Source organism: Pelobates fuscus, chromosome 7 (genome assembly GCF_036172605.1).
Source record: "Pelobates fuscus isolate aPelFus1 chromosome 7, aPelFus1.pri, whole genome shotgun sequence".
Taxonomy (NCBI): domain Eukaryota; kingdom Metazoa; phylum Chordata; class Amphibia; order Anura; family Pelobatidae; genus Pelobates; species Pelobates fuscus.
In genome coordinates, this window is record NC_086323.1 from 162493721 (window position 1) to 162513405 (window position 19685).

At 39.3% G+C, this 19685-nt stretch overlaps 1 protein-coding gene across 5 annotated transcripts in view; it reads right to left on the bottom strand.

The window, feature by feature from the left end:
* Positions 1 to 19685, bottom strand: part of SLMAP (sarcolemma associated protein) — a 148200-nt gene that overhangs the window by 7405 nt on the left and 121110 nt on the right. For 4 of the 5 annotated variants that reach the window (XM_063426872.1, XM_063426874.1, XM_063426873.1 and 1 more), the window contains 6 exons: positions 14027 to 14086; positions 9805 to 9885; positions 6891 to 6950; positions 6606 to 6731; positions 4785 to 4859; positions 84 to 404 (listed from right to left, as the gene is read on the bottom strand). In XM_063426872.1, the coding sequence (XP_063282942.1) occupies positions 84 to 404; positions 4785 to 4859; positions 6606 to 6731; positions 6891 to 6950; positions 9805 to 9885; positions 14027 to 14086 (723 nt within the window). Of the gene's footprint in view, positions 1 to 83; positions 405 to 4784; positions 4860 to 6605; positions 6732 to 6890; positions 6951 to 9804; positions 9886 to 12966; positions 13042 to 14026; positions 14087 to 19685 lie in introns of those variants that run through there. The other variant, XM_063426875.1, reaches the window with a different exon arrangement.

Below are 19685 nucleotides of genomic sequence, written 5' to 3' on the forward strand. Positions count from 1 at the left end.
ATCATTGCAAGGAAAATCAAATCATGTTCAATACCTACAGTTACATGCAGTGAGTAATTACTGTCACAGCAAATTGTACAAACCTTGCAACTTAGCAGACTCCTCTCTCTGCTGGTCCTCTCGATCCTTACACTGAGCTTGGAAACTGGCTTGCAGATTGACAATTTCCTTCTCATATTTGGAAGCCGTTTTCCTCCAGTGTTCAAGCTCGAACCGCACCTCCTGCAGTTCTCCCTGGAGCTCAGCTATGTCCCCTTCTCGCTCTGTGGCCACCTGTTCAGACACATGCTTCAGAATGGCAATCTCCTCCTGGGCATTCATTAGTTCTTCTCGAGTGCTGGAGATGTCATTTTCTTTCTCCTCTCTTAATATTTCTATTTCTTCCTGTAACCTATGCAACTGAGCTGAAACGGCACACACAAAATATAAAAGAATATGGAATGATCATTGAGGCTGTGCAAAACTGGCTGGTGAAATCTTGCAACAGCTACAGATAAAAGCACATTCGGTGGTAAAACATTAAAAGCAAACAAGTAAACTTAGATTTCATTATGTAAAGACATACCACACTGCCTTTAAATAAGGGATGTGTGGGATTACCATTGGAGGTACTTAACCAAAACCATATGAAACTGAAAAAGGAATGATTTTAAAATCTCCATTCTAATGCTTAAAGTCAAATGTGTGAAGCAATGCTTCAGCACGGAATGCCGTTGCCTTGAGAGGCAAAAGGGACACACACAAAAGGGAGCCAAGCTGAAGGCGTTGAGTTTCAGAATAAATGTTCACATTTATAGATTTAAATTTTATTTTTCAAACCAAACAAAAACAGATTTGTTAAGATTATGAAACAAGTAATCAGGATACTGAAATTTTGGGGAAAAGAAGAGTCCTCCCTTAAGTCTTGCACAAAATGAGCTATAAATAAATTAGAAAAAGCACGCTGGGGGTTATCCCGGTCCCCCCTGGGTAAACATGCTTCTCAGCAATGGCAGGCTCCTCCACAGAATAACCGACCGCATGGCGAGCACAAGATGGTCGCCACAACACAGCACCAGGAGAGCCCTGCAATCGCAGCGTGGAGGGAGAGCTTTGAAGCTCGATTTGATAGGCTCTGTCAGGAGTTCTGGGAGCGCATATATGGCAGACCTCACTGCACAACTCCGCAAGTAACCAGAGCTGGATAACAGATTCCACTCCGGAAGGGAGACCCATCTGGAGGATGTTGTGACCAGAAGCCCACATGCTCAACAAGCTCAACAAGCTGCCCGACCTCTGGTGCTCCCTCAAACCAGAGACCCTGCAAGGCGGAACATGAGCAACACTGGACAAGCAGAGAGAGCGCCCACTGCTGTCCGGGCTACTAAAAGCAGTGAACCATGTTGCAGCGACCTACCAGCAGCGTGCACACAGAAGACCTGTCACTTCCCTCAGAGCAGCCTGGAGACAAGCTACGACATAATTCCTGACAAATTGAAGGACTGTATGCAGTGGCCCATATGTGGAGCAGGATAAATCTTTGACAGCAAGAGCCTACTCATATTCAGACAATCCTTCATTATAAGAACCGAGTGGCAATACAAAATCTCAGCTATTAGAAGCATGTTATCCCTTACTAATTACACACTGACATACCTATATGTTATATAGCCTGTTACGTCTGCCTTAAAGGAACACTATAGCCACCTAAATTACTTTAGCTAAATAAAGCAGTTTTAGTGTTTAAATCATTCCCCTGCAATTTCACTGCTCAATTCACTGTCATTCAGGAGTTAAATCACTTTGTTTCTGTTTATGCAGCCCTAGCCACACCTCCCCTGGCTATGATTGACATAGCCTGCATGAAAAAAACAAAAACTGGTTTCACCTTCAAACAGATGTAATTTACCTTAAATAATTGTATCTCAATCTCTAAATTGAACTTTAATCACATACAGGAGGCACTTGCAGGGTCTAGCAAGCTATTAACATCGCAGGGGATAAGAAAATCTTAACTAAACAGAACTTGCAATAAAGAAAGCCTTAATAGGGCTCTCTTTACAGGAAGTGTTTATGGAAGGCTGTGCAAGTCACATGCAGGGAGGTGTGACTAGGGTTCATAAACAAAGGGATTTAACTCCTAAATGGCAGAGGATTGAGCAGTGAGGCTGCAAGGGCATGTTCTATACACCAAAACTGCTTCTTTAAGCTAAAGTTGTTCAAGTGACTATAGTGTCCCTTTAAGTATTCTAAAAAAAAAAAGTGCAGGAGCTTCATGGTGGCTGGACGCATTTCAAGGGAGCTCCGCAGCCAAACGGAGAAGTAAGCTAAAGAAAGGCGTTCCAGCAAGCCAAAACGACTGACTATGCAGCGCACCTTAAGCAGGAGCCAGCCGGGGCACCCTGACCCTCTCGCCTCCCTCCCGGATCAATCTCTGGTCGAGGGTTCCGTCGGGGCCTGGAACGTTGCCCGGCCGAGCGGAACGGCCGCTCTCCTGCTCGGCATGCGACACAGCTCCTGCAGGGGGCAATTGCAGACCCGCTACCCCCCCCTTGGACCGGTGGTGGTTATCCCGGTCCCCGCTGGCCAGTCACAAGATGTCCAGAGTGGCAGGGCCCCTGGGTCTGAACCTACTCGAAACGCAACTCTCCATGCCAAGATGGTGGCTGAACTCCCACCTCATAGCGATGAACCCAAAACAGGAGCCTACCCTGATATCGTCCAGCAATCTTTGTAGAGGCTAGATGCCCTGTTCGACCGTTTCTGGGCCTCTCTGGAGCGGAGAACAGCTGCACGACCACCTCAGCCCCAGAAGGGGAACGGAACGACGAAAAGCCGGGAGGAGTGTAGGCCTAAGCAGAGACCGGTCCGCACAAAAGCTCTAACAACTCCCAACACGGGTTCCACGGGGCAAAGAGTCAAAACCCCACAAAGACGCACTCACCGATCAAACGGAAACTGCAGGAAACATTACTGCCGCACCAACACTCCGGGTCGCTCTCCTCCCCGAAAAGTCACAGGCACCATTAGCCAGGGTCGTCCCACGGTGACAGCAACGGCAATGGTTTGGAGAGAAACTCCGGACTGCACCCTACCTGCGGCGGCACTGCGATGCCTCATCCCCTGTACAAAGGGACCCCAGCGGGCACCTCAGCAACAACTCACACGGCTCCAGGAGACAAAAAGACACGGCACTGGGACTATCATGGCGAGAGACTCACCCCCTGAGCCTCCTAGCGGGGTAGGCTGACAGCCAACAATAGACGCTATGATACCTGCTCTCAGGCACCAGAGAGCCCTGTTAAATCCTGTATGCATTAACTAACCTGTTTATCTACCCAGCGGTACACTCAAGCATTTCAACAAAAACTCTGTAAAGCGTGATACTCTTATACTCACTAACCAGCTATTACCTTGCATTTCTTGTACGTACTATATTTGGCTGATGCGCATCAACCCTGGTTTGTTGGTACAATGTTCTCGTTTCAGTTAAATATCCATGCAACGCTGATGACTCCTAATGGTCAGGGCACTCTGTCCTAGTATAAATAATGAAATCTAGCCTGCATAAGTCTCCTGCCTATCTAATATAAAATTGTCTTTATTCGGTATAGATTTCCTGCAGCACCATACCACACTGAATAGACTAATGCTACAGAGAGCCTCAGGTGTTACCCCAAGTTGCAGCACTGACCTCAGGCTTATATCTCAGACCCTAGCAGTATTAACTCCACAGATGCCATTGCAGAATGTGCCAACTGTTAATTTACTCTAGCCTAAACGTACTGTTTATTTTATATTATTTACTGTAACGTGTTAGATTGTTTAAGCTTAATAATACTATAAAAATGTGCATTGCCTTGCAAGCCACTGTTCTTACTACAATGTCAAAGTTTACACTGTTGTGGCGTCATTAAATCGATATGTAAACACCTGCACAACAAAATAAAGAATAAAAAAAAGAAAGAAAGTGCAGTACTACAATGAGCCACCATAGCTAACTTGTATTTAGATGCTGTGGATTTGCACTAACCTGTTCCTCAACCGTAATCCTCTCTATTATTCTCACATTATACTCATGCGACGCACTGCTCGACTTACTTATAAAAATCTTTTAAAATTGAGAAATAATTCTCTTTAGGAGTTAAAATTAAATTAAAATGAATAACATTTGTAAAAAAAAAAATAAAGGGAGTATAAAGTATATTACAAATGTCAAAGCATTGGTAGGTTTAAATTCTATTTTAAGATTTTTATCATTCATGTTTACGCAAACCATTATGACATAATGGTGCCTCATTGTGAGAAAATATTGTAGCTGCAAGCCAGTCTCATATTGTAAATTGTAAAAACGGCGTTGCATTACAGTTTCAAATAAAGTATAGGCAACAAAGGGTCAATCAAGGCTGGAATTAACTCCCAATGGAATGAGGGGGGTTAAGCTCTAAATTTTCCCTTCTTTACTGTAAATATGAAGCTAGCCAATCCAGATCCTTCTCAATTGGAGCACTAAATTAAAAGAGTTTTATCGGATATATAGTTCAGCATAAAGAAATAATAGAACCATTTGCACAAGCTTCACCCTGTACTTGCTACCAAATAGTTCCCTTTATGTTTGGTCACAGTACAGGCTCTCATACAGAAATGTCTGCATTATGCAAAATAATTGTGTCAAGGGAATGGTGCAGTAAATGCGTTGTTTTATTTCACAGCTTGGAAATAACTAAGTCTTTGAATGTTTTTCAACATACATGTAGGCACACACTTTACGGTAGAGTAGTATTCATTGTTCTGTAATTGTATACCTTGAAGTTGCTGGATTTGCTTGGTGGATTCCTCTGCTTGCTGTCTGCTGGATTTTCTCTCCTCTTCTAAAAGTGCTACAGAAAAGAATTAAAAAAACAAAAACAAAGTGTTACTGGCTTCACAATTGAAAAAATATAACTTCTCAGAAAAGAAGAAAAACCAAAACACTAAACATATGCACACAAAACAAATATACAGCCAGTCCTCAACACTCTACCCTAGTGTTCCTGCACAAAAATGTATATTACACATTATCACATGTTGAGGTTTTAGGAATGCATTTACAAAACTAAGATTTAATAAACTTCATAACAAGTCGAGATCTACCTCTACCGAACTAGTAAGACTATGCTAGGATAGCACTTGTGTCAAATCTATTTTCTGCCTATTGCATAAAGTGTCCGCAAGGCTAACTATTGATGGATTGTCCTTTCTTGTGCTTCTATGTAGGAACATACTCAATCTTTAATACTGGCAGAGACATTTTTACAACCAAAGGCAACAAGGCCATAGAGAGACTAAAAATCGGAGCATTGGGGTTAATTCATATCCTAATCTTAAGATAAAAGGCAAGTTAAAATGCAGAATGCACATATAAAAATATTCCTGGGTGGGTAGGTAGGAGGGAAGAATGGGTGCAGACATCATGTCTATCTCTACACCTTTCATTTACTACTACTGTACTTACTGCAACAATGCCTATTTACTGTAACAATTTAAAAAATATATAAACTAAAATATGTATATATTTTCAAACTATGACATTAAGTATCCTGCAGAGGATAAGGATAGTATTAGAACTTCAAGTTCATCCATCATAATCTATAAGTGAGTGTCAAAACTGGAAGTCTCCTTCAGCAATGCAGAATATATTTTCCCCATTTACACAGGACACTAAGGAAAGGTAGCAATGTCTATAGTTAGTCCACAAATCAATCACTGTTGCTAAATAATACCAGGATGCACACTTAATGACTGACAAATGTCTCCCTGCAACTGTAAGTGAATATGAGACTTGGCAGGCAGCTACGTCTGCTATCAGTAACCTAAATACATGCAATTGTAATCAAAAGTAAAAGCAATCAAAAGTACAGAAATTCAGGTGGGGCTGATCTGGCAACTTTTTCCTGTTGACACCTTAATGCAGCACATATGTTGCTACCATGAAATATCAGCAGAACATTGGTCCTCTGGACCAGTACGTATATGTGGACAAGCCACTTAAACGGTTGGTTTAGCACTATAGGGTCAGGAATACAAGTTTGTGTTCCTGACCCTATAATGATCCTTAAATGTACAGTTCTAAGCATAGATAATAAAGAAAATATTAAATGTGATGTGCTATAAAATTTCACCATATCACACAAGCAAGACAGCACAAAGCATTTCACAAAATTAGAGGCAATTTATGGCGTACATAATTGTGACATATCAGAGTTATACAGGGCGTGAAGTTTCAAACAATAGGAGAAATAAAAGATGTACTCCCTGAATTGTAGCAAAATTGGTTTTGCTCAATCCATGTAGCATATGTTTTATATTTCCCACCAAATCAATCAGCATGATAAACACAGGAAGGTTTAAAATTTATTCATTTTTAAATTTTACAATAATAGAGTGAATGCCAGCCTTTTAACATGTGAGTACCAAGTTTTCGCCATGCATTACAAAGTAATGTGGTGGGGCACATCTTCAGCTCTCAAAGTAAGAAATGAGCTCTCCAGGTTCAACTATGTTACGTACAGCCAACGCATTGTGGCCACACATTACATACCAACATTCTGATGGCAAGGCAGTTCACTATAACCTCTGAAACTCACCTTGGAGTTCCATGCATTTTTGCCTGCTAGATTTGGCCAACTCTTGGGCATCTACCAATTCTTTGCGAAGCTGTTGGATTTCTTGTTTTGTCTCATTTGGTGGAGACTGTGCATGAAGCAGTTCATCTGGTGAAATAAAAATATTTTTGTGAGGACAGAATCTTTAAAACGTATAGACTAGTAAGCTACATTTATATGTACGGCAGCAACAACATAGGAGCAGATTTTTTTTATTGGAGAGCTACATGTTAATGGGCAATGAATGATACAGAAGAGTAGTGGTACCTTTTAATATTGTAACTTTATTGATCTGTTCATTAAGCTCTTGCTCATCCATTTGGCCGTCTGCATTAAAAAATGAAATAGAGTTAGTACGTAAAATAAATATCAAGATGAGATCATTTCAAGGAATCTCAGTTTAGGGGATTGACACAAGTTATGAATTTCAATTACAAGCTACTTTTCCAAAACTAAAGCAAAATTTCCCTGACAATTCCACGATTATTAACACGATATAAATTCCCTGTCAACAAAATGAGGTAGAAACACTTGCAATGCAAAGCTTCTGCAAGCGCTTCTTTCTTTAACGCATGTCTTCTAGAATCCTCAGTCCTAAGAATAGCCAGAGGAGTAGGAAAAACAGGAAGAACAAACAAGATCAGGGCAGTTAAAGCACACGCACTGGCACATAATAAAGGGCAGAAGCTAATGGGATCTTAGCATCACATGCCTTAATGCAGTCTTCGAAGGCGAAGCAACTTTACTGGTCTGCCTTGCTATCTTGCCAGTTAAAGAAACTGGTTTTCCTGGCACTATGTAGTTCATTGCCCTGCCCCCCCCCCCCCCCACCGTCATGGCCCCCCTCCCGCTGGGCTGAAGGGGTTTAAACACTTACCTTTCTCCAGCGCCGGGGAACTCTCCTCCTCCTGCTGACGTCAGTGCTGAATGCGCATGCATTCAAACCGCCCATAGGAAAGCATTACCCAATGCTTCCTATGGACGTCAGCGTCTTCTCATTGTGATTTTCCCAGTTGAATCACGGAAGTGGCTTCTAGTGGCTGTCAGCGAGACTGGATTAACCCTCAGTGTAAACATAGCAGTTTCTCTGAAACTGCTATGTTTACAGCTGCAGGGTTAAAACCTGGGGGACCTGGCACCCAGACCACTTCATTGAGCTGAAGTGGTGTGGGTGCCTATAGTGGTCCTTTAACGAAAAACCTTGACTCTACTGAACCTATACAGCTATCCTTATCCCCTTCTATACCAAAAAGGAGAATAAACATTTTTGTTTGTGTGCTTTTTGTGTGAAATCTAGCCAAAAAAGCCTTGCCCGTAATTAAATTTTTTAAGTTTGTCTGCAAAGCCAAAGGTTGATAAATTTGCTAGGGATCTAGGATCCAGCGAAAAAAAGTTAGGAGGCAGCTTTATTTATTTTAAACTAACCAAGCTTTATTTTTCAAGGCCTAAAATACAATCTTTAAAGGGACACTATAGTCACAAGAACCACTACCACTTAATATAGTGGTTCTGGCGTCTATAACCTGTCCTTGCAGGATTTTCAATGTAAACACTGCCTTTTCAGAGAAAAGGCAGTGTTTACATTGCTGCCTAGTAACATGGCTAGTGACAGTCACTCAGACAGCCACTAGAAGTGCTTCCTAGTCCCATGCGGACGTTCAGCATCTCCACACTCTGCATAGAGATGCTAAATGTTCCCCATTAAGATGCACTGATTCAATGCATCTCTATGGGAAAGCAAGACTGATTATCTCCGTCATGGAGGCAGGGCGTGGGAACACAGGTGAGCAAAAACACCTTTCTCATGAGACTGATTGGAAGGAGGTCGGTCACCTAAACAGACACTAATTGAAACAGATATACTCACCGATTTGACACCTGGACACACTGACACTCACAGACAGACACGCTGACACTCACAGACAGACACGCTGACACTCACAGACAGAAACAATGACACTCACAGACAGACACGCTGACACTCACAGACAGACACGCTGACACTCACAGACAGACACGCTGACACTCACAGACAGAAACAATGACACTCACAGACAGAAACAATGACACTCACAGACAGAAACAATGACACTCACAGACAGAAACAATGACACTCACAGACAGAAACAATGACACTCACAGACAGAAACAATGACACTCACAGACAGAAACAATGACACTCACAGACAGAAACAATGACACTCACAGACAGAAACAATGACACTCACAGACAGAAACAATGACACTCACAGACAGAAACAATGACACTCACAGACAGAAACAATGACACTCACAGACAGACACGCACACAGAAAAACACACATACACAGTCTTGCCCATGAGGTCCTTGAATTATATACCAACATACAATGACCAAGAAAGCCCCATCGATCTTTGGTACAGAGTAACAAATATACATTTCATACAATAGGAAACATTTGAATAAATGTAGGTAAAGAACCAAGGCAATCCCTGGCTTGTCCAATTCATTCACAATAAGGTTACAAAAGCCTCAGGATCAAGAAAATGCTGGATTGCCATAGAGATGGTAAATAAGAAAAAAATTATCTTGCACCTCAGACTCCTCAAATCCTTCTGCAGCAAGAGGATCATTTATTTATTACATTAAAAAAGCACTGCAGTTTCAACACAAGTATGTGTTCAATCCTACAGCTATACAACACATACTTCTCAAGTAGGTCCTGAAGTTTGTGAGGGAATACAAAGATGAAACAGGAATCATGCTTAAAAGCAGCGAACAAGTACTATCCTCTGTGACAAAGGAGGGCAAAGTAGGGGGAACAATGCATATCATTAGTGCATTCATAAAACTTAGTCACACGTTTTGGCACAAGTATTTAGTTCAGCAATAATGGCCATATCATAAGCTCAAGCCTACAATGGACTTGAACCCAAGGACAGGCATGAGGAGGCACAATAGAACAACTCAGAATGGTAGCAGACTACACATATTGTCATCAGGGCACAGGCACAGAGGGACTACCGCCAACTCCATGCACAAACCTTGAGCCAAAAAAGACCCTGGAAGGGTGAACAGGGGTTCCTTGATAGGGAACACAACTTCAGGCTTGTAAAAAAAATAAATACATCTTTTAACTTAAGTTAGAGCTTCAATTAATCCACCTTTCCCACACATGCCATCAAATCACACAGATTATACCTGTAGTGTCGTCACTGCTTTTTTCTTTGCTTGGGCTGAGGGTATCTGATAAATCAGAATCTTTTACTTCTGCAGGACTACCTGAAATATTTTTTAAAACAAACCATATGAGGTGCTTAGAACATCTACAAACAATCTAGTCAACTGGCAAAACAAAAAAACATAACCCAAAAACAAAACAAAAAAGAAACGATAATAGGAGGAATATTAGTTATGGGTAATAGAGGCCATATCAAGGCTGTATGGATGATCTTTCATTTCAATGCTATAATCTAAAAACTTTATTAAAATATTGTATGTACTGTGTGCGTAATTGGGAAAAGTGCCATTTTCAGTAGTCTGTAGTAATCACATTACTCTATGCAATCGCCTTCCAACATACTGTAATAATATTAAGTGCATTGTAACCACTAGTTACAATACAACTTGGTCTTAGAATACATTTTAAATGGACAATCCTCACCTAAATGATGTTAACTTGTAAGTGCTTTATATTTGAAGTGGGCACTCCTCACTCCTGCCCACTTTTTTTCCCCATTTGACATTTTATAATTTAATTTTCATTTTTTATATATATCTACATATCTCAACAGAATTGTAATCTCCTTTTTGAATGCTTTCCGCAATAACAAAGAAGATAGCAACATGCTGATTCATATCAGTGCTAAATGCCTGAGGCTCAAGTTTCACCACTCGTTAACGCTCTTTGAGAGCTATTTTTACACACGCTGGCTGCTTTGGAGAGCTTTTGATAGACCCCTTAGAAATGAAAGAAAAATCCATGCATCATTCTGAAAGTCAATGCTTGAAACATTATGTAATGTAATAATTTAGTATTCCCAACACGCTTTGCCAAATAAGGCCTCTTATGCGTGTGCACAAATCCAGGCTAGTGACAGCTGCACTAATCCAACATGCATTCACAACAATCCGCAATGGACTCAAATATGTAAGAGAATGTAAAATACAAAATATAAAATTCTCTTAAGAGAGTTAATTTCCATCAAAGGTAGGTGGGTACAAAGCTTTTCTTTGGAGGGCTGGGGTATTATTGAAGATGTAAAGCCACGTGACTGACCAGAAAGGATTGCTAGTCATTAACCCCTTCCCGCCGTTACGACGTTCTATGCCGTCACGCTTTAAGTGGGCTTTAAAGCCGTTGTGACGGCATAGAACGCAACAGGTGTTAAGGAATCAAAAAGAAAACCTGTCACCTCTGAACTACAATAATTTGACAACTTCGAGCAGTGAGTCTCTGAATAAATGTTCACAACAAATATAAAACAGCTATATTTTGAACTACTAGTTTTCAGTACATATGGAAAGGTGTAACAATTTGCCCCAGGGTTATGCCTTAACACATTCTTCTTTAGCCAAAAAAAAAAAAAAAAAAAAAGATTGTATTTTTAAATTAAGCAATGAAGTCATAGCGAATGATCCTTACATTTAATTACAAAATAAAGTTACACACGGTTGTCCGTTCCCAACAACATAAAGAGAACTATGAACGGCTCCAGTTCTGGACCCAGTATAGACTACAGATAACCTCAGATATCAATAAAGGTTAAATTTCATCTGCTCCCTGTTCCAATCCTGAGCCATTACAACAATGTTCAATTAAACTGGCCAAATATTTGTTTTTTGCTTTTTTAACACAAAAACAAATATGAACGCTAACTTTGGCCAGTGTGTGTGACTAAGTGGCTACTAAAAAAGACTAAGCATACCCCACTTTCAATACCTTTGGTTGTCTATTTTTTTAAATGGTATGCCATTATGGGGGTAATTCTCATTGCTGGGCTACCACACCGTCTCAAAGGTAACATTACCAATCTGGCAAATTTCTATTTGAAAATGGAACCTTCTATATTTGACCCTGTAACTTTCCAAAACACCATAAAACCTGTTAATGGGGGGATACTGTTTTACTCGTGAGACTTCGCGGATTACAAATATGTGCATTTTTGTGTAATAAAACCTAACAGTATTATGACATTCACAGCTAAAATGTCAGACGGAAATACAAATTTAAAAAAAAATCTTATATTCACATTTTTTTTTATTTTATTCATAATGAATTATGTTCCATATATGAATAGTTAATGATAAATTAAAGCCCTGTTTCTCCTGAAAAAAATGATATATAATAAGTGTGGGTGCATATAATATGAAAGAGGGGAACTACGGGTGAACAGACATATAGCGCAAATTCTAGTTTTTGTTTACGTTTTGTTTTGATCAGAATGTGCACTATTGACTCCGTCCTGAAGGGGTTAACTGACAGATTGTCTGGAGAACCCAACAGGTGTTAAGGAATTAAAAAGAAAACCTGTCACCTCTGAACTACAATAATTTGACAACTTCGAGCAGTGAGTCTCTGAATAAATGTTCACAACAAATATAAAACAGCTATATTTTGAACTACTAGTTTTCAGTACATATGGAAAGGTGTAACAATTTGCCCCAGGGTTATGCCTTAACACATTCTTCTTTAGCCAAAAAAAAAAAAAAAAAAAGATTGTATTTTTAAATTAAGCAATGAAGTCATAGCGAATGATCCTTACATTTAATTACAAAATAAAGTTACACACGGTTGTCCGTTCCCAACAACATAAAGAGAACTATCAACGGCTCCAGTTCTGGACCCAGTATAGACTACAGATAACCTCAGATATCAATAAAGGTTAAATTTCATCTGCTCCCTGTTCCAATCCTGAGCCATTACAACAATGTTCAATTAAACTCTGCAACCAATAACTCCCCCAGCTATACTTTTCATTAACCAAGAATAAGTTGATTCTTCATCTGCTTAAAATACTTTCTAACCACCTCTGATCACCATCTAACTTAATAAACATCTGCAATAGCTGGTGCCTTCATTTGGGTGCTTTAGATTGTAAGCTCATGGGCCACATCAGTGTTTTGTTTTTTTGCTATAAGTACTACAAATATAAGATTATAATAGCAGTTCTTAAAACCTTTCAAACATGATATATATTACAGCAAACATTAACCCCCCCCCCCCTCCTTAAATGGAGGAAACACAATAATTGTGTATAAACATTTAATTAAAAAAAAAAAGTTTATAATTCATTATTTTAAAAAAAATAAAAAAAAATATCTGAAATATCTGCATTATAGTATATAGCAGCTAGCACTCACTTCAGTTAATCAAGGCTTGATGCTGTTGATGTCCAGAGAATCACTGCTCTGCTTATCAGTCAGACACCCTATGCTACTCAATCAGTACCATGTATGGACAAAATTTGCCTCAAATCACCCTGGAATGGATCACTGTTTAGGAGGAGATAAATGAAGCTGCCAACTCATGCAGTGTCAAAGGGAAGTTTTTAACCCTGTGGACACTGAAATCAAAAGCTTTTTTTTGTTTTTGAAAGCAACAATTTATAAAATGTCTGGAGCTTCTCAAATAAGAACTCATTACCTGTTTTATGACACTTGGGAACTATGCTTCACTCACATCAATATCCTATTTAAGCAGCTTTAAGTAATATAAATGACAAAGTGGAAACGGATAAATCAGTAAGTAACACTGCATGGATTACGACAGAGCACTTTGCTAGTGTAAACACAGAAAACAAAATTTGTCTTGGGTAGACCAAGTATATAAAGCAAAAGGTTAAGAAAACAATCATACATCTTAATAATTTTAATAATTGATAAACGACCCATTAAGAGTATCAAGTTATGTGGATTGACAGAATATTGCTAAATTATTTGAAAAAAACTGATTCAAATTTTGAGAATAAAAGAACTATGATGACCCGGTCTTCCTTCATAGATAATAAGGATACTGTGTAGAGGAAAATAGATCAAAACACACTCATCGTTTCATCCACACCACCATGGCTAAAAAATATTACCCCACCAGAGGGGAAGCAACATGTCCATACAATACAGAGCAGGCTTATCCATAAGGTAACCCATAGGCTGCTGCCTCATGTCCATGGGGTTAGACATGGGGCCCCAGAACTATACAATTTTTTGGCCCAATTAATTACCTCTATGTAAAAGAATGAAGAGGGGAACAAATAGATAAACCAGCCTAGGGTCCCATGGGATTTTAATCCTCTTCTTCTCAATTCCATAATTTTTGCCCCCTTCATTTCTAATTTCTCTAAATGTCCAGCCTAAGTATGGTTGGAATAGTAATCTTTTATAGGATCTCAAATACCCATATGTTAGAACCCATCCACTGTACCTTTCAGATGCAGCGTCTCCTGCTCCACTTTGGTCAGATGTTCGTCATTTATAAGCTTGTCTGCCAAAGAGAGGAAATGTTAGTCATATGAAAGCAATCTACTTAACACTTGTTAGTGGTGTACATTCCATGCCCTTATTTAAAGGAAGAAAAGAACCCTCCCCTCAATCATTGCTGGGTAGTGATAGACTCTGCTCTACTGCTCAAATATCTACACTGTAAATCAAGTCTGACTCTCAGAAAGGAAATCAACCGGCAACAGAAGCTGCTTTTAAGCTGATAACAAGTAAAACATATTCTTCCTAACTTCATACAATGAATCGCAGAGCCAGTAAAGGAAATTAGAAAACCAGTATTTGAATGAAGAGTTTGAGAATCTTTTTAATGCCAAACTGAAAGGGTTATACAACAAAAAATGGTAGTCATGGTTATTTGTGTAAAAGATGCAGTACATTGTGAATTCTACAGAATCTGACATCGCAAGAAAAGTATTAGACTCCACGACCACTATTCCACTAATGGTAAAATAGGCTACTCTAAAGTTAGTGTTGATAAAATGGCTTTGTTACCTCCCTCCCCCCCCCCCCCCTCCCAATATTTGTAATATTTATTAATAGGACCATCTTTTTCAAATGTGAAACTTTTGAAGAGTAAATAAAAAGTTAACTTGTTAACGAAAAGAGGCTGATTGATTGTCAGACTAAATAAAAGGAAATGTGTGAGGTAATTATGTCTGAGAGACATCCCTCGTGTCAAACTCATCGTTAAAGGGACACTATAGTCACCTGAACAACTTTAGCTTAATGAAGCAGTTTTGGTGTATAGAACTCACTGCTCATTCCTCTGCAATTTAGGAGATAAATCCCTTTGTTTATGAACCCTAAGTCACACCTCCCTGCATGTGACTTGCACAGCCTTCCATAAACACTTCCTGTAAAGAGAGCCCTATTAAGGCTTTCTTTATTGCAAGTTCTGTTTAGTTAAGATTTTCTTATCCCCTGCTTGTTAATAGCTTGCTAGACCCTGTAAGAGCCTCCTGTATGTGATTAAAGTTCAGTTTAGAGATTGAGATACAATTATTTAAGGTAAATTACATCTGTTTGAAAGTGAAACCAGTTTGTTTTTTTCTTCATGCAGGCTCTGTCAATCATAGCCAGGGGAGGTGTGGCTAGGGCTGCATAAACAGAAACAAAGTGATTTAACTCCTAAATGACAGTGAATTGAGCAGTGAAATTGCAGGGGAATGATCTATACACTAAAACTGCTTTATTTAGCTAAAGTAATTTAGGTGACTATAGTGTTCCTTTAAACTTTTCAGTTTTATGAGCCATCATGCTCTCCAGATGTTGTGAACTACATCTCCCATAATGCTCTTACAGCTATCATGCTGGCAAAGATTCAGTTGAAATGTAGTCCATAACATCTGGAGTGCCAGAGGTTGCCTACCGCTGAGCTAGATTACAGTTAGATTCTTGGGAGGATCAGACTAATGTTAGCATTATCAATACCATCTAATGTTTAAAGCCATTCTAAAAGAATCCAGTTGATTCTACATACCCTAGTACACATACTTAGAAATACCATATAATTAAAATACATAACTCTTTGTATGCCAAGATAAATTGCTTGATGTTACAGTTAATTCACAGTACGGTGATTATGTGACCGTTGGGAGTTGCAGGGTTAAACACAGAGTTTTGATATGAGTTGAACATTTCACCAAAGAGCAATTTAGCACCTTGAGCCGGATTAAAGTAGGAGAATAATATTAAATTATTCAATTGTCCATTTAGGAAGCTGCTGAACACAATGTGTTATTTTGGAGGGGTTTGGTCACTTCCTTCTTTGTAAACAATACTGTACTTATCCTAAGAAGCAAATTGAAAAAAAAACGAAAAAACAGACAAGTCTGTTTGAAAATGATTGCAATGGAACAAATGAACCAAGAGCTAAACCTTTTCAAACATCAAGGAGCACAAATTTTCTTTGTATGATAAAGGAACACTCCAGTGAGTTGTAGTGGTTATGGTGTTGGGAGTACCCGGACGTCCTAAAAGAAGTAGTCAGTTTTAGAACGTTTGACTTATGTAGAATATGTGGCATATACTTCACAGGTATTTAGGAACATAAACTTTTGATACATTTAAAAGTGATTTATAAAGAGCCAACATATGCTGCAAGGCTGTATAGTGGGCAAATTAATCATAACCAACATAAGCAAGAAAAGAAGAAAAAACACATACACACACACACTTGACATACAGAAACAAGGGTGTTTGTGTGCTACCTAAATACTTATCCAATGCTGAAGATATAAAATATATAAAAAATTCCAGCACAGCACAAAATTAACACCACTGACAGGTCACGTGAATTACACGGAATATATTGTCACAATGGCACCTGTCATGGGGTGGGATATATTAGGCAACAAGTGAACAGTCAGTTCTTGAATTTCATGTGTGGAAGGAGGAAAAATGGGCAAGTGAAAAGATCTGAGCGACTGTGACAAGGGCCAAATAGTGATGGCTAGACAACTGGGTCAGAGCACCTACAAAATAGCAACCGTTGAACCGGCATTAGAGTCATTGGTACCTAAGCCTCATTGATGCACATGAAGAGTGAAGGCTAGCCTGTCTCGGTCTGGTCCGATCAAACAGAAGAGTTACTGATGCTCATTTTGCTGAAAAACTTAATGCTGTCCATGATAGCTTTCAGAACACACAGTGCATCTCAGTTTGCAGCATATAGGGCTGCAAATACGCAGACTGGTGAAAGGGCCCATTATCCTGTCCACCGCCAAAAGTGCCTTCAATGGGGAAATGAGCATCATAACCATGAAGCAATAGAAGAAGGTTGTCTGGTCTGATGAATCAGGTTTTCTTTTAGATCAGGTGGATGGCCGGGTGCATGTGTGTTTTTACCTTGGGAAGAGATGCCAGCAGGATACATTTTGGGAAGAAGGCAGTCAGGAAGAGGCAGTGTTATGCTCTAGACATTGTTCTGCTGGGAAACCTTGAGTGCTGGCAGGAGGAAGGGTGAACTTAGAAACTCTCCCCTCTGTGGGAGGACTCTGGATTGGATCTCAATACCATGAGATCAGAGTTTGCAAGAGTCTTTACATACGGTCTGCAATCTGGTAGTCCACACACACACACTGGACTACCAGAAATAAGAATGAGGTCCCCCCTCATTTCCGCAAGGTAACCAGAGGGAGGGGTAAACCGTATTTTCTATTTTATTAAAAAATTTAAATAAATTAAAATAAGAAGTCTGCCATAAATTTAAATTTTTACATTGACCTATGGAATTTCTGAATACTCAACTAGAATGCATAAACACAGGGAAAATAAAGTCACGAAATTACTTGTCCATCCGACAATGCAATTTGCTGGAAAGTGAAGCAGCTGTGTGACCTGCATGACCAAGCAAGTCATTCAGGCATTCACCTGCTTACCTAGGGGAAGCCTTCTTACTGCCAAGTGCAGACATACAATATCTCTGGCAAAGTGGTGACTATTAATACTTTCCATTGCAAATACCTGCTCTCTCGCCATCCAACTATTAACAACTGTGTGTGTTCGTTAGCGGTCATGACAAAGTGTTAGTTACAATTTAAGTTTGTGTTAGGCAGGACTCAAAGAATATACTTGTGTATATATATATATATATATATATATATATATAGAGAAAATAAATTCCTGACTAATCTGTGTGTGCAATATGAAACCGAAAGACTTAACAGTGACACAAATAGACAAGAAGCTGTGGGTCACTGAAACTGCTGAGGTCACAAATCCAAAGGCCACTTTTGGAATGAGAAACATGTAATGAAAAGAAGGCAAAACCAACGGAAGCGCTACATGTCAATAAGTAAGGTTTCTAAAGCCAAGTCTGGCTACTAGTGTGTGCTGGATTATAATAATGAAATAAAAATAAAAAAAAATAATTATATATATATATATTCATTCAAAAACATAGAAGCACTGAAACAACCCTTATCTGTACATTGGACTGGCAGAGCACGGCGATTGCGAAGCTTGTGCTCTAAAAAAAAAAAAAATAGGAATTTGATTGCTTCTCCTAGACCTGGAATAAAGGTAGGTTTTGTGAAGTTTTCTAATCCTTATGATTAATAACAGTTTTTCAGTTGGGTAACGTGAAAAAAATAACATTAGATACATTTAATTGCAATGTTAGTATGTTCCTATAACCTCCTAACATTAATTAGGACATTCAATGTAGTTCTATGTAAAGTGGGCTTAAATGCCTGTAGGGCGGCATAGGAAGCCAGCACTGCAAGCGGCTCTTCAAATAGGCATTTAAATGCCTCCTCACACCACTAACCTCAGGTATCAATGGATACCTGTGGTTAGTGTTGGTCATTTTAAGTGGCTACACACTGACCAATGAGCTATGTGCAACACTGGAAGTCACAGAGCCCTTTAACTTATTCAGAAAACCGCAGCAATCGTTTTTTTCTGGGGTGAAGTGGTGAAACCCTCCAGTGTCTGAATAGACCCTGGCAAAGTCTCACAACCTGTCCCCAGCCAACTGAGACGAGTGCAAGGCTTAGAGATATAATGGACTGTGAACCGGTCTCATTCATAATTACACATGCAAACATTTGTGTTTCTCCCTGCCCCATTTTTAACATTTTATTGACACGTTAAGTTGTTTTAGGTATACATATAGGACGTTAAATGAAAGCAATTTCAGTCCATTAAAAAAGTATAAATATTATGGGGGAATGTGAAGAGATATCCTTGAATTACGGTTGGACAGACCTATAGCTCAAATTCAAGGTTTTGTTTTGGTTCAAAACATGGGCAAATGCCTTAATTCCTTAAGGGGTTAAAAGTGATATTTTTTTCTATAACCATAACTGACTGCACCTGGATTCATGGTATGTGAATGTGCAGCATCCAACAGGCATGGGGTGACTGAGCATACATAAGAATGTAATTGAGCAGGGTAATGGTAACTTATGTCTACAACATATAACAGCAATAGTTGGTAAGATTTCTGCTTCCCTATCAAACTGTGAAGTTATGTAAATTATGCCAAACTGCAAATATTTGCTTCAAAGGTACACCAGGACCTTGCATAGACTGAGCAGCATATCAAACAGTGAAACTGTCATGGGTAGCATACTGCAAAATTGTAATACAATATATGAGTTAGCCAAAAAAAAGGGGTGCATGTACCATGCATGTCAAAGTATAACCAAGACATTTATCCCAGCTTTTAAATGACTACTGATTTATGTGCAACTGTTTGTATAGTATTTTAGAACACGATACCCTAGAGCCGCCATTTATGCTTAACACTACCTTTACAGTCAAGAAATTCCCAGGAAACTTGCCAGACACTTCCGTGATCTGCAATGACCTGTACGGCTCTTTAAAAATTACTAGCAGTGTCTTTTAGTGATGCAATCCTAGTCAAGTATCCAGGAATACAGTCAGCTGTAACTTGCAGCCTTGTGTTCAGAAAATGCATAGAAAGAGGGTAGATATCTGGTCCTGTGTTTAAAGCACTCCACTATTATCAAGGGTGCCTGCAGAAATGAGAGATGAAGTCTGAAACATGATCCTCATCTGCATATCCAGCAGGGAATTCTGGGAGAACAGTAGAGAAATTATTTCTCGTGAAAAAA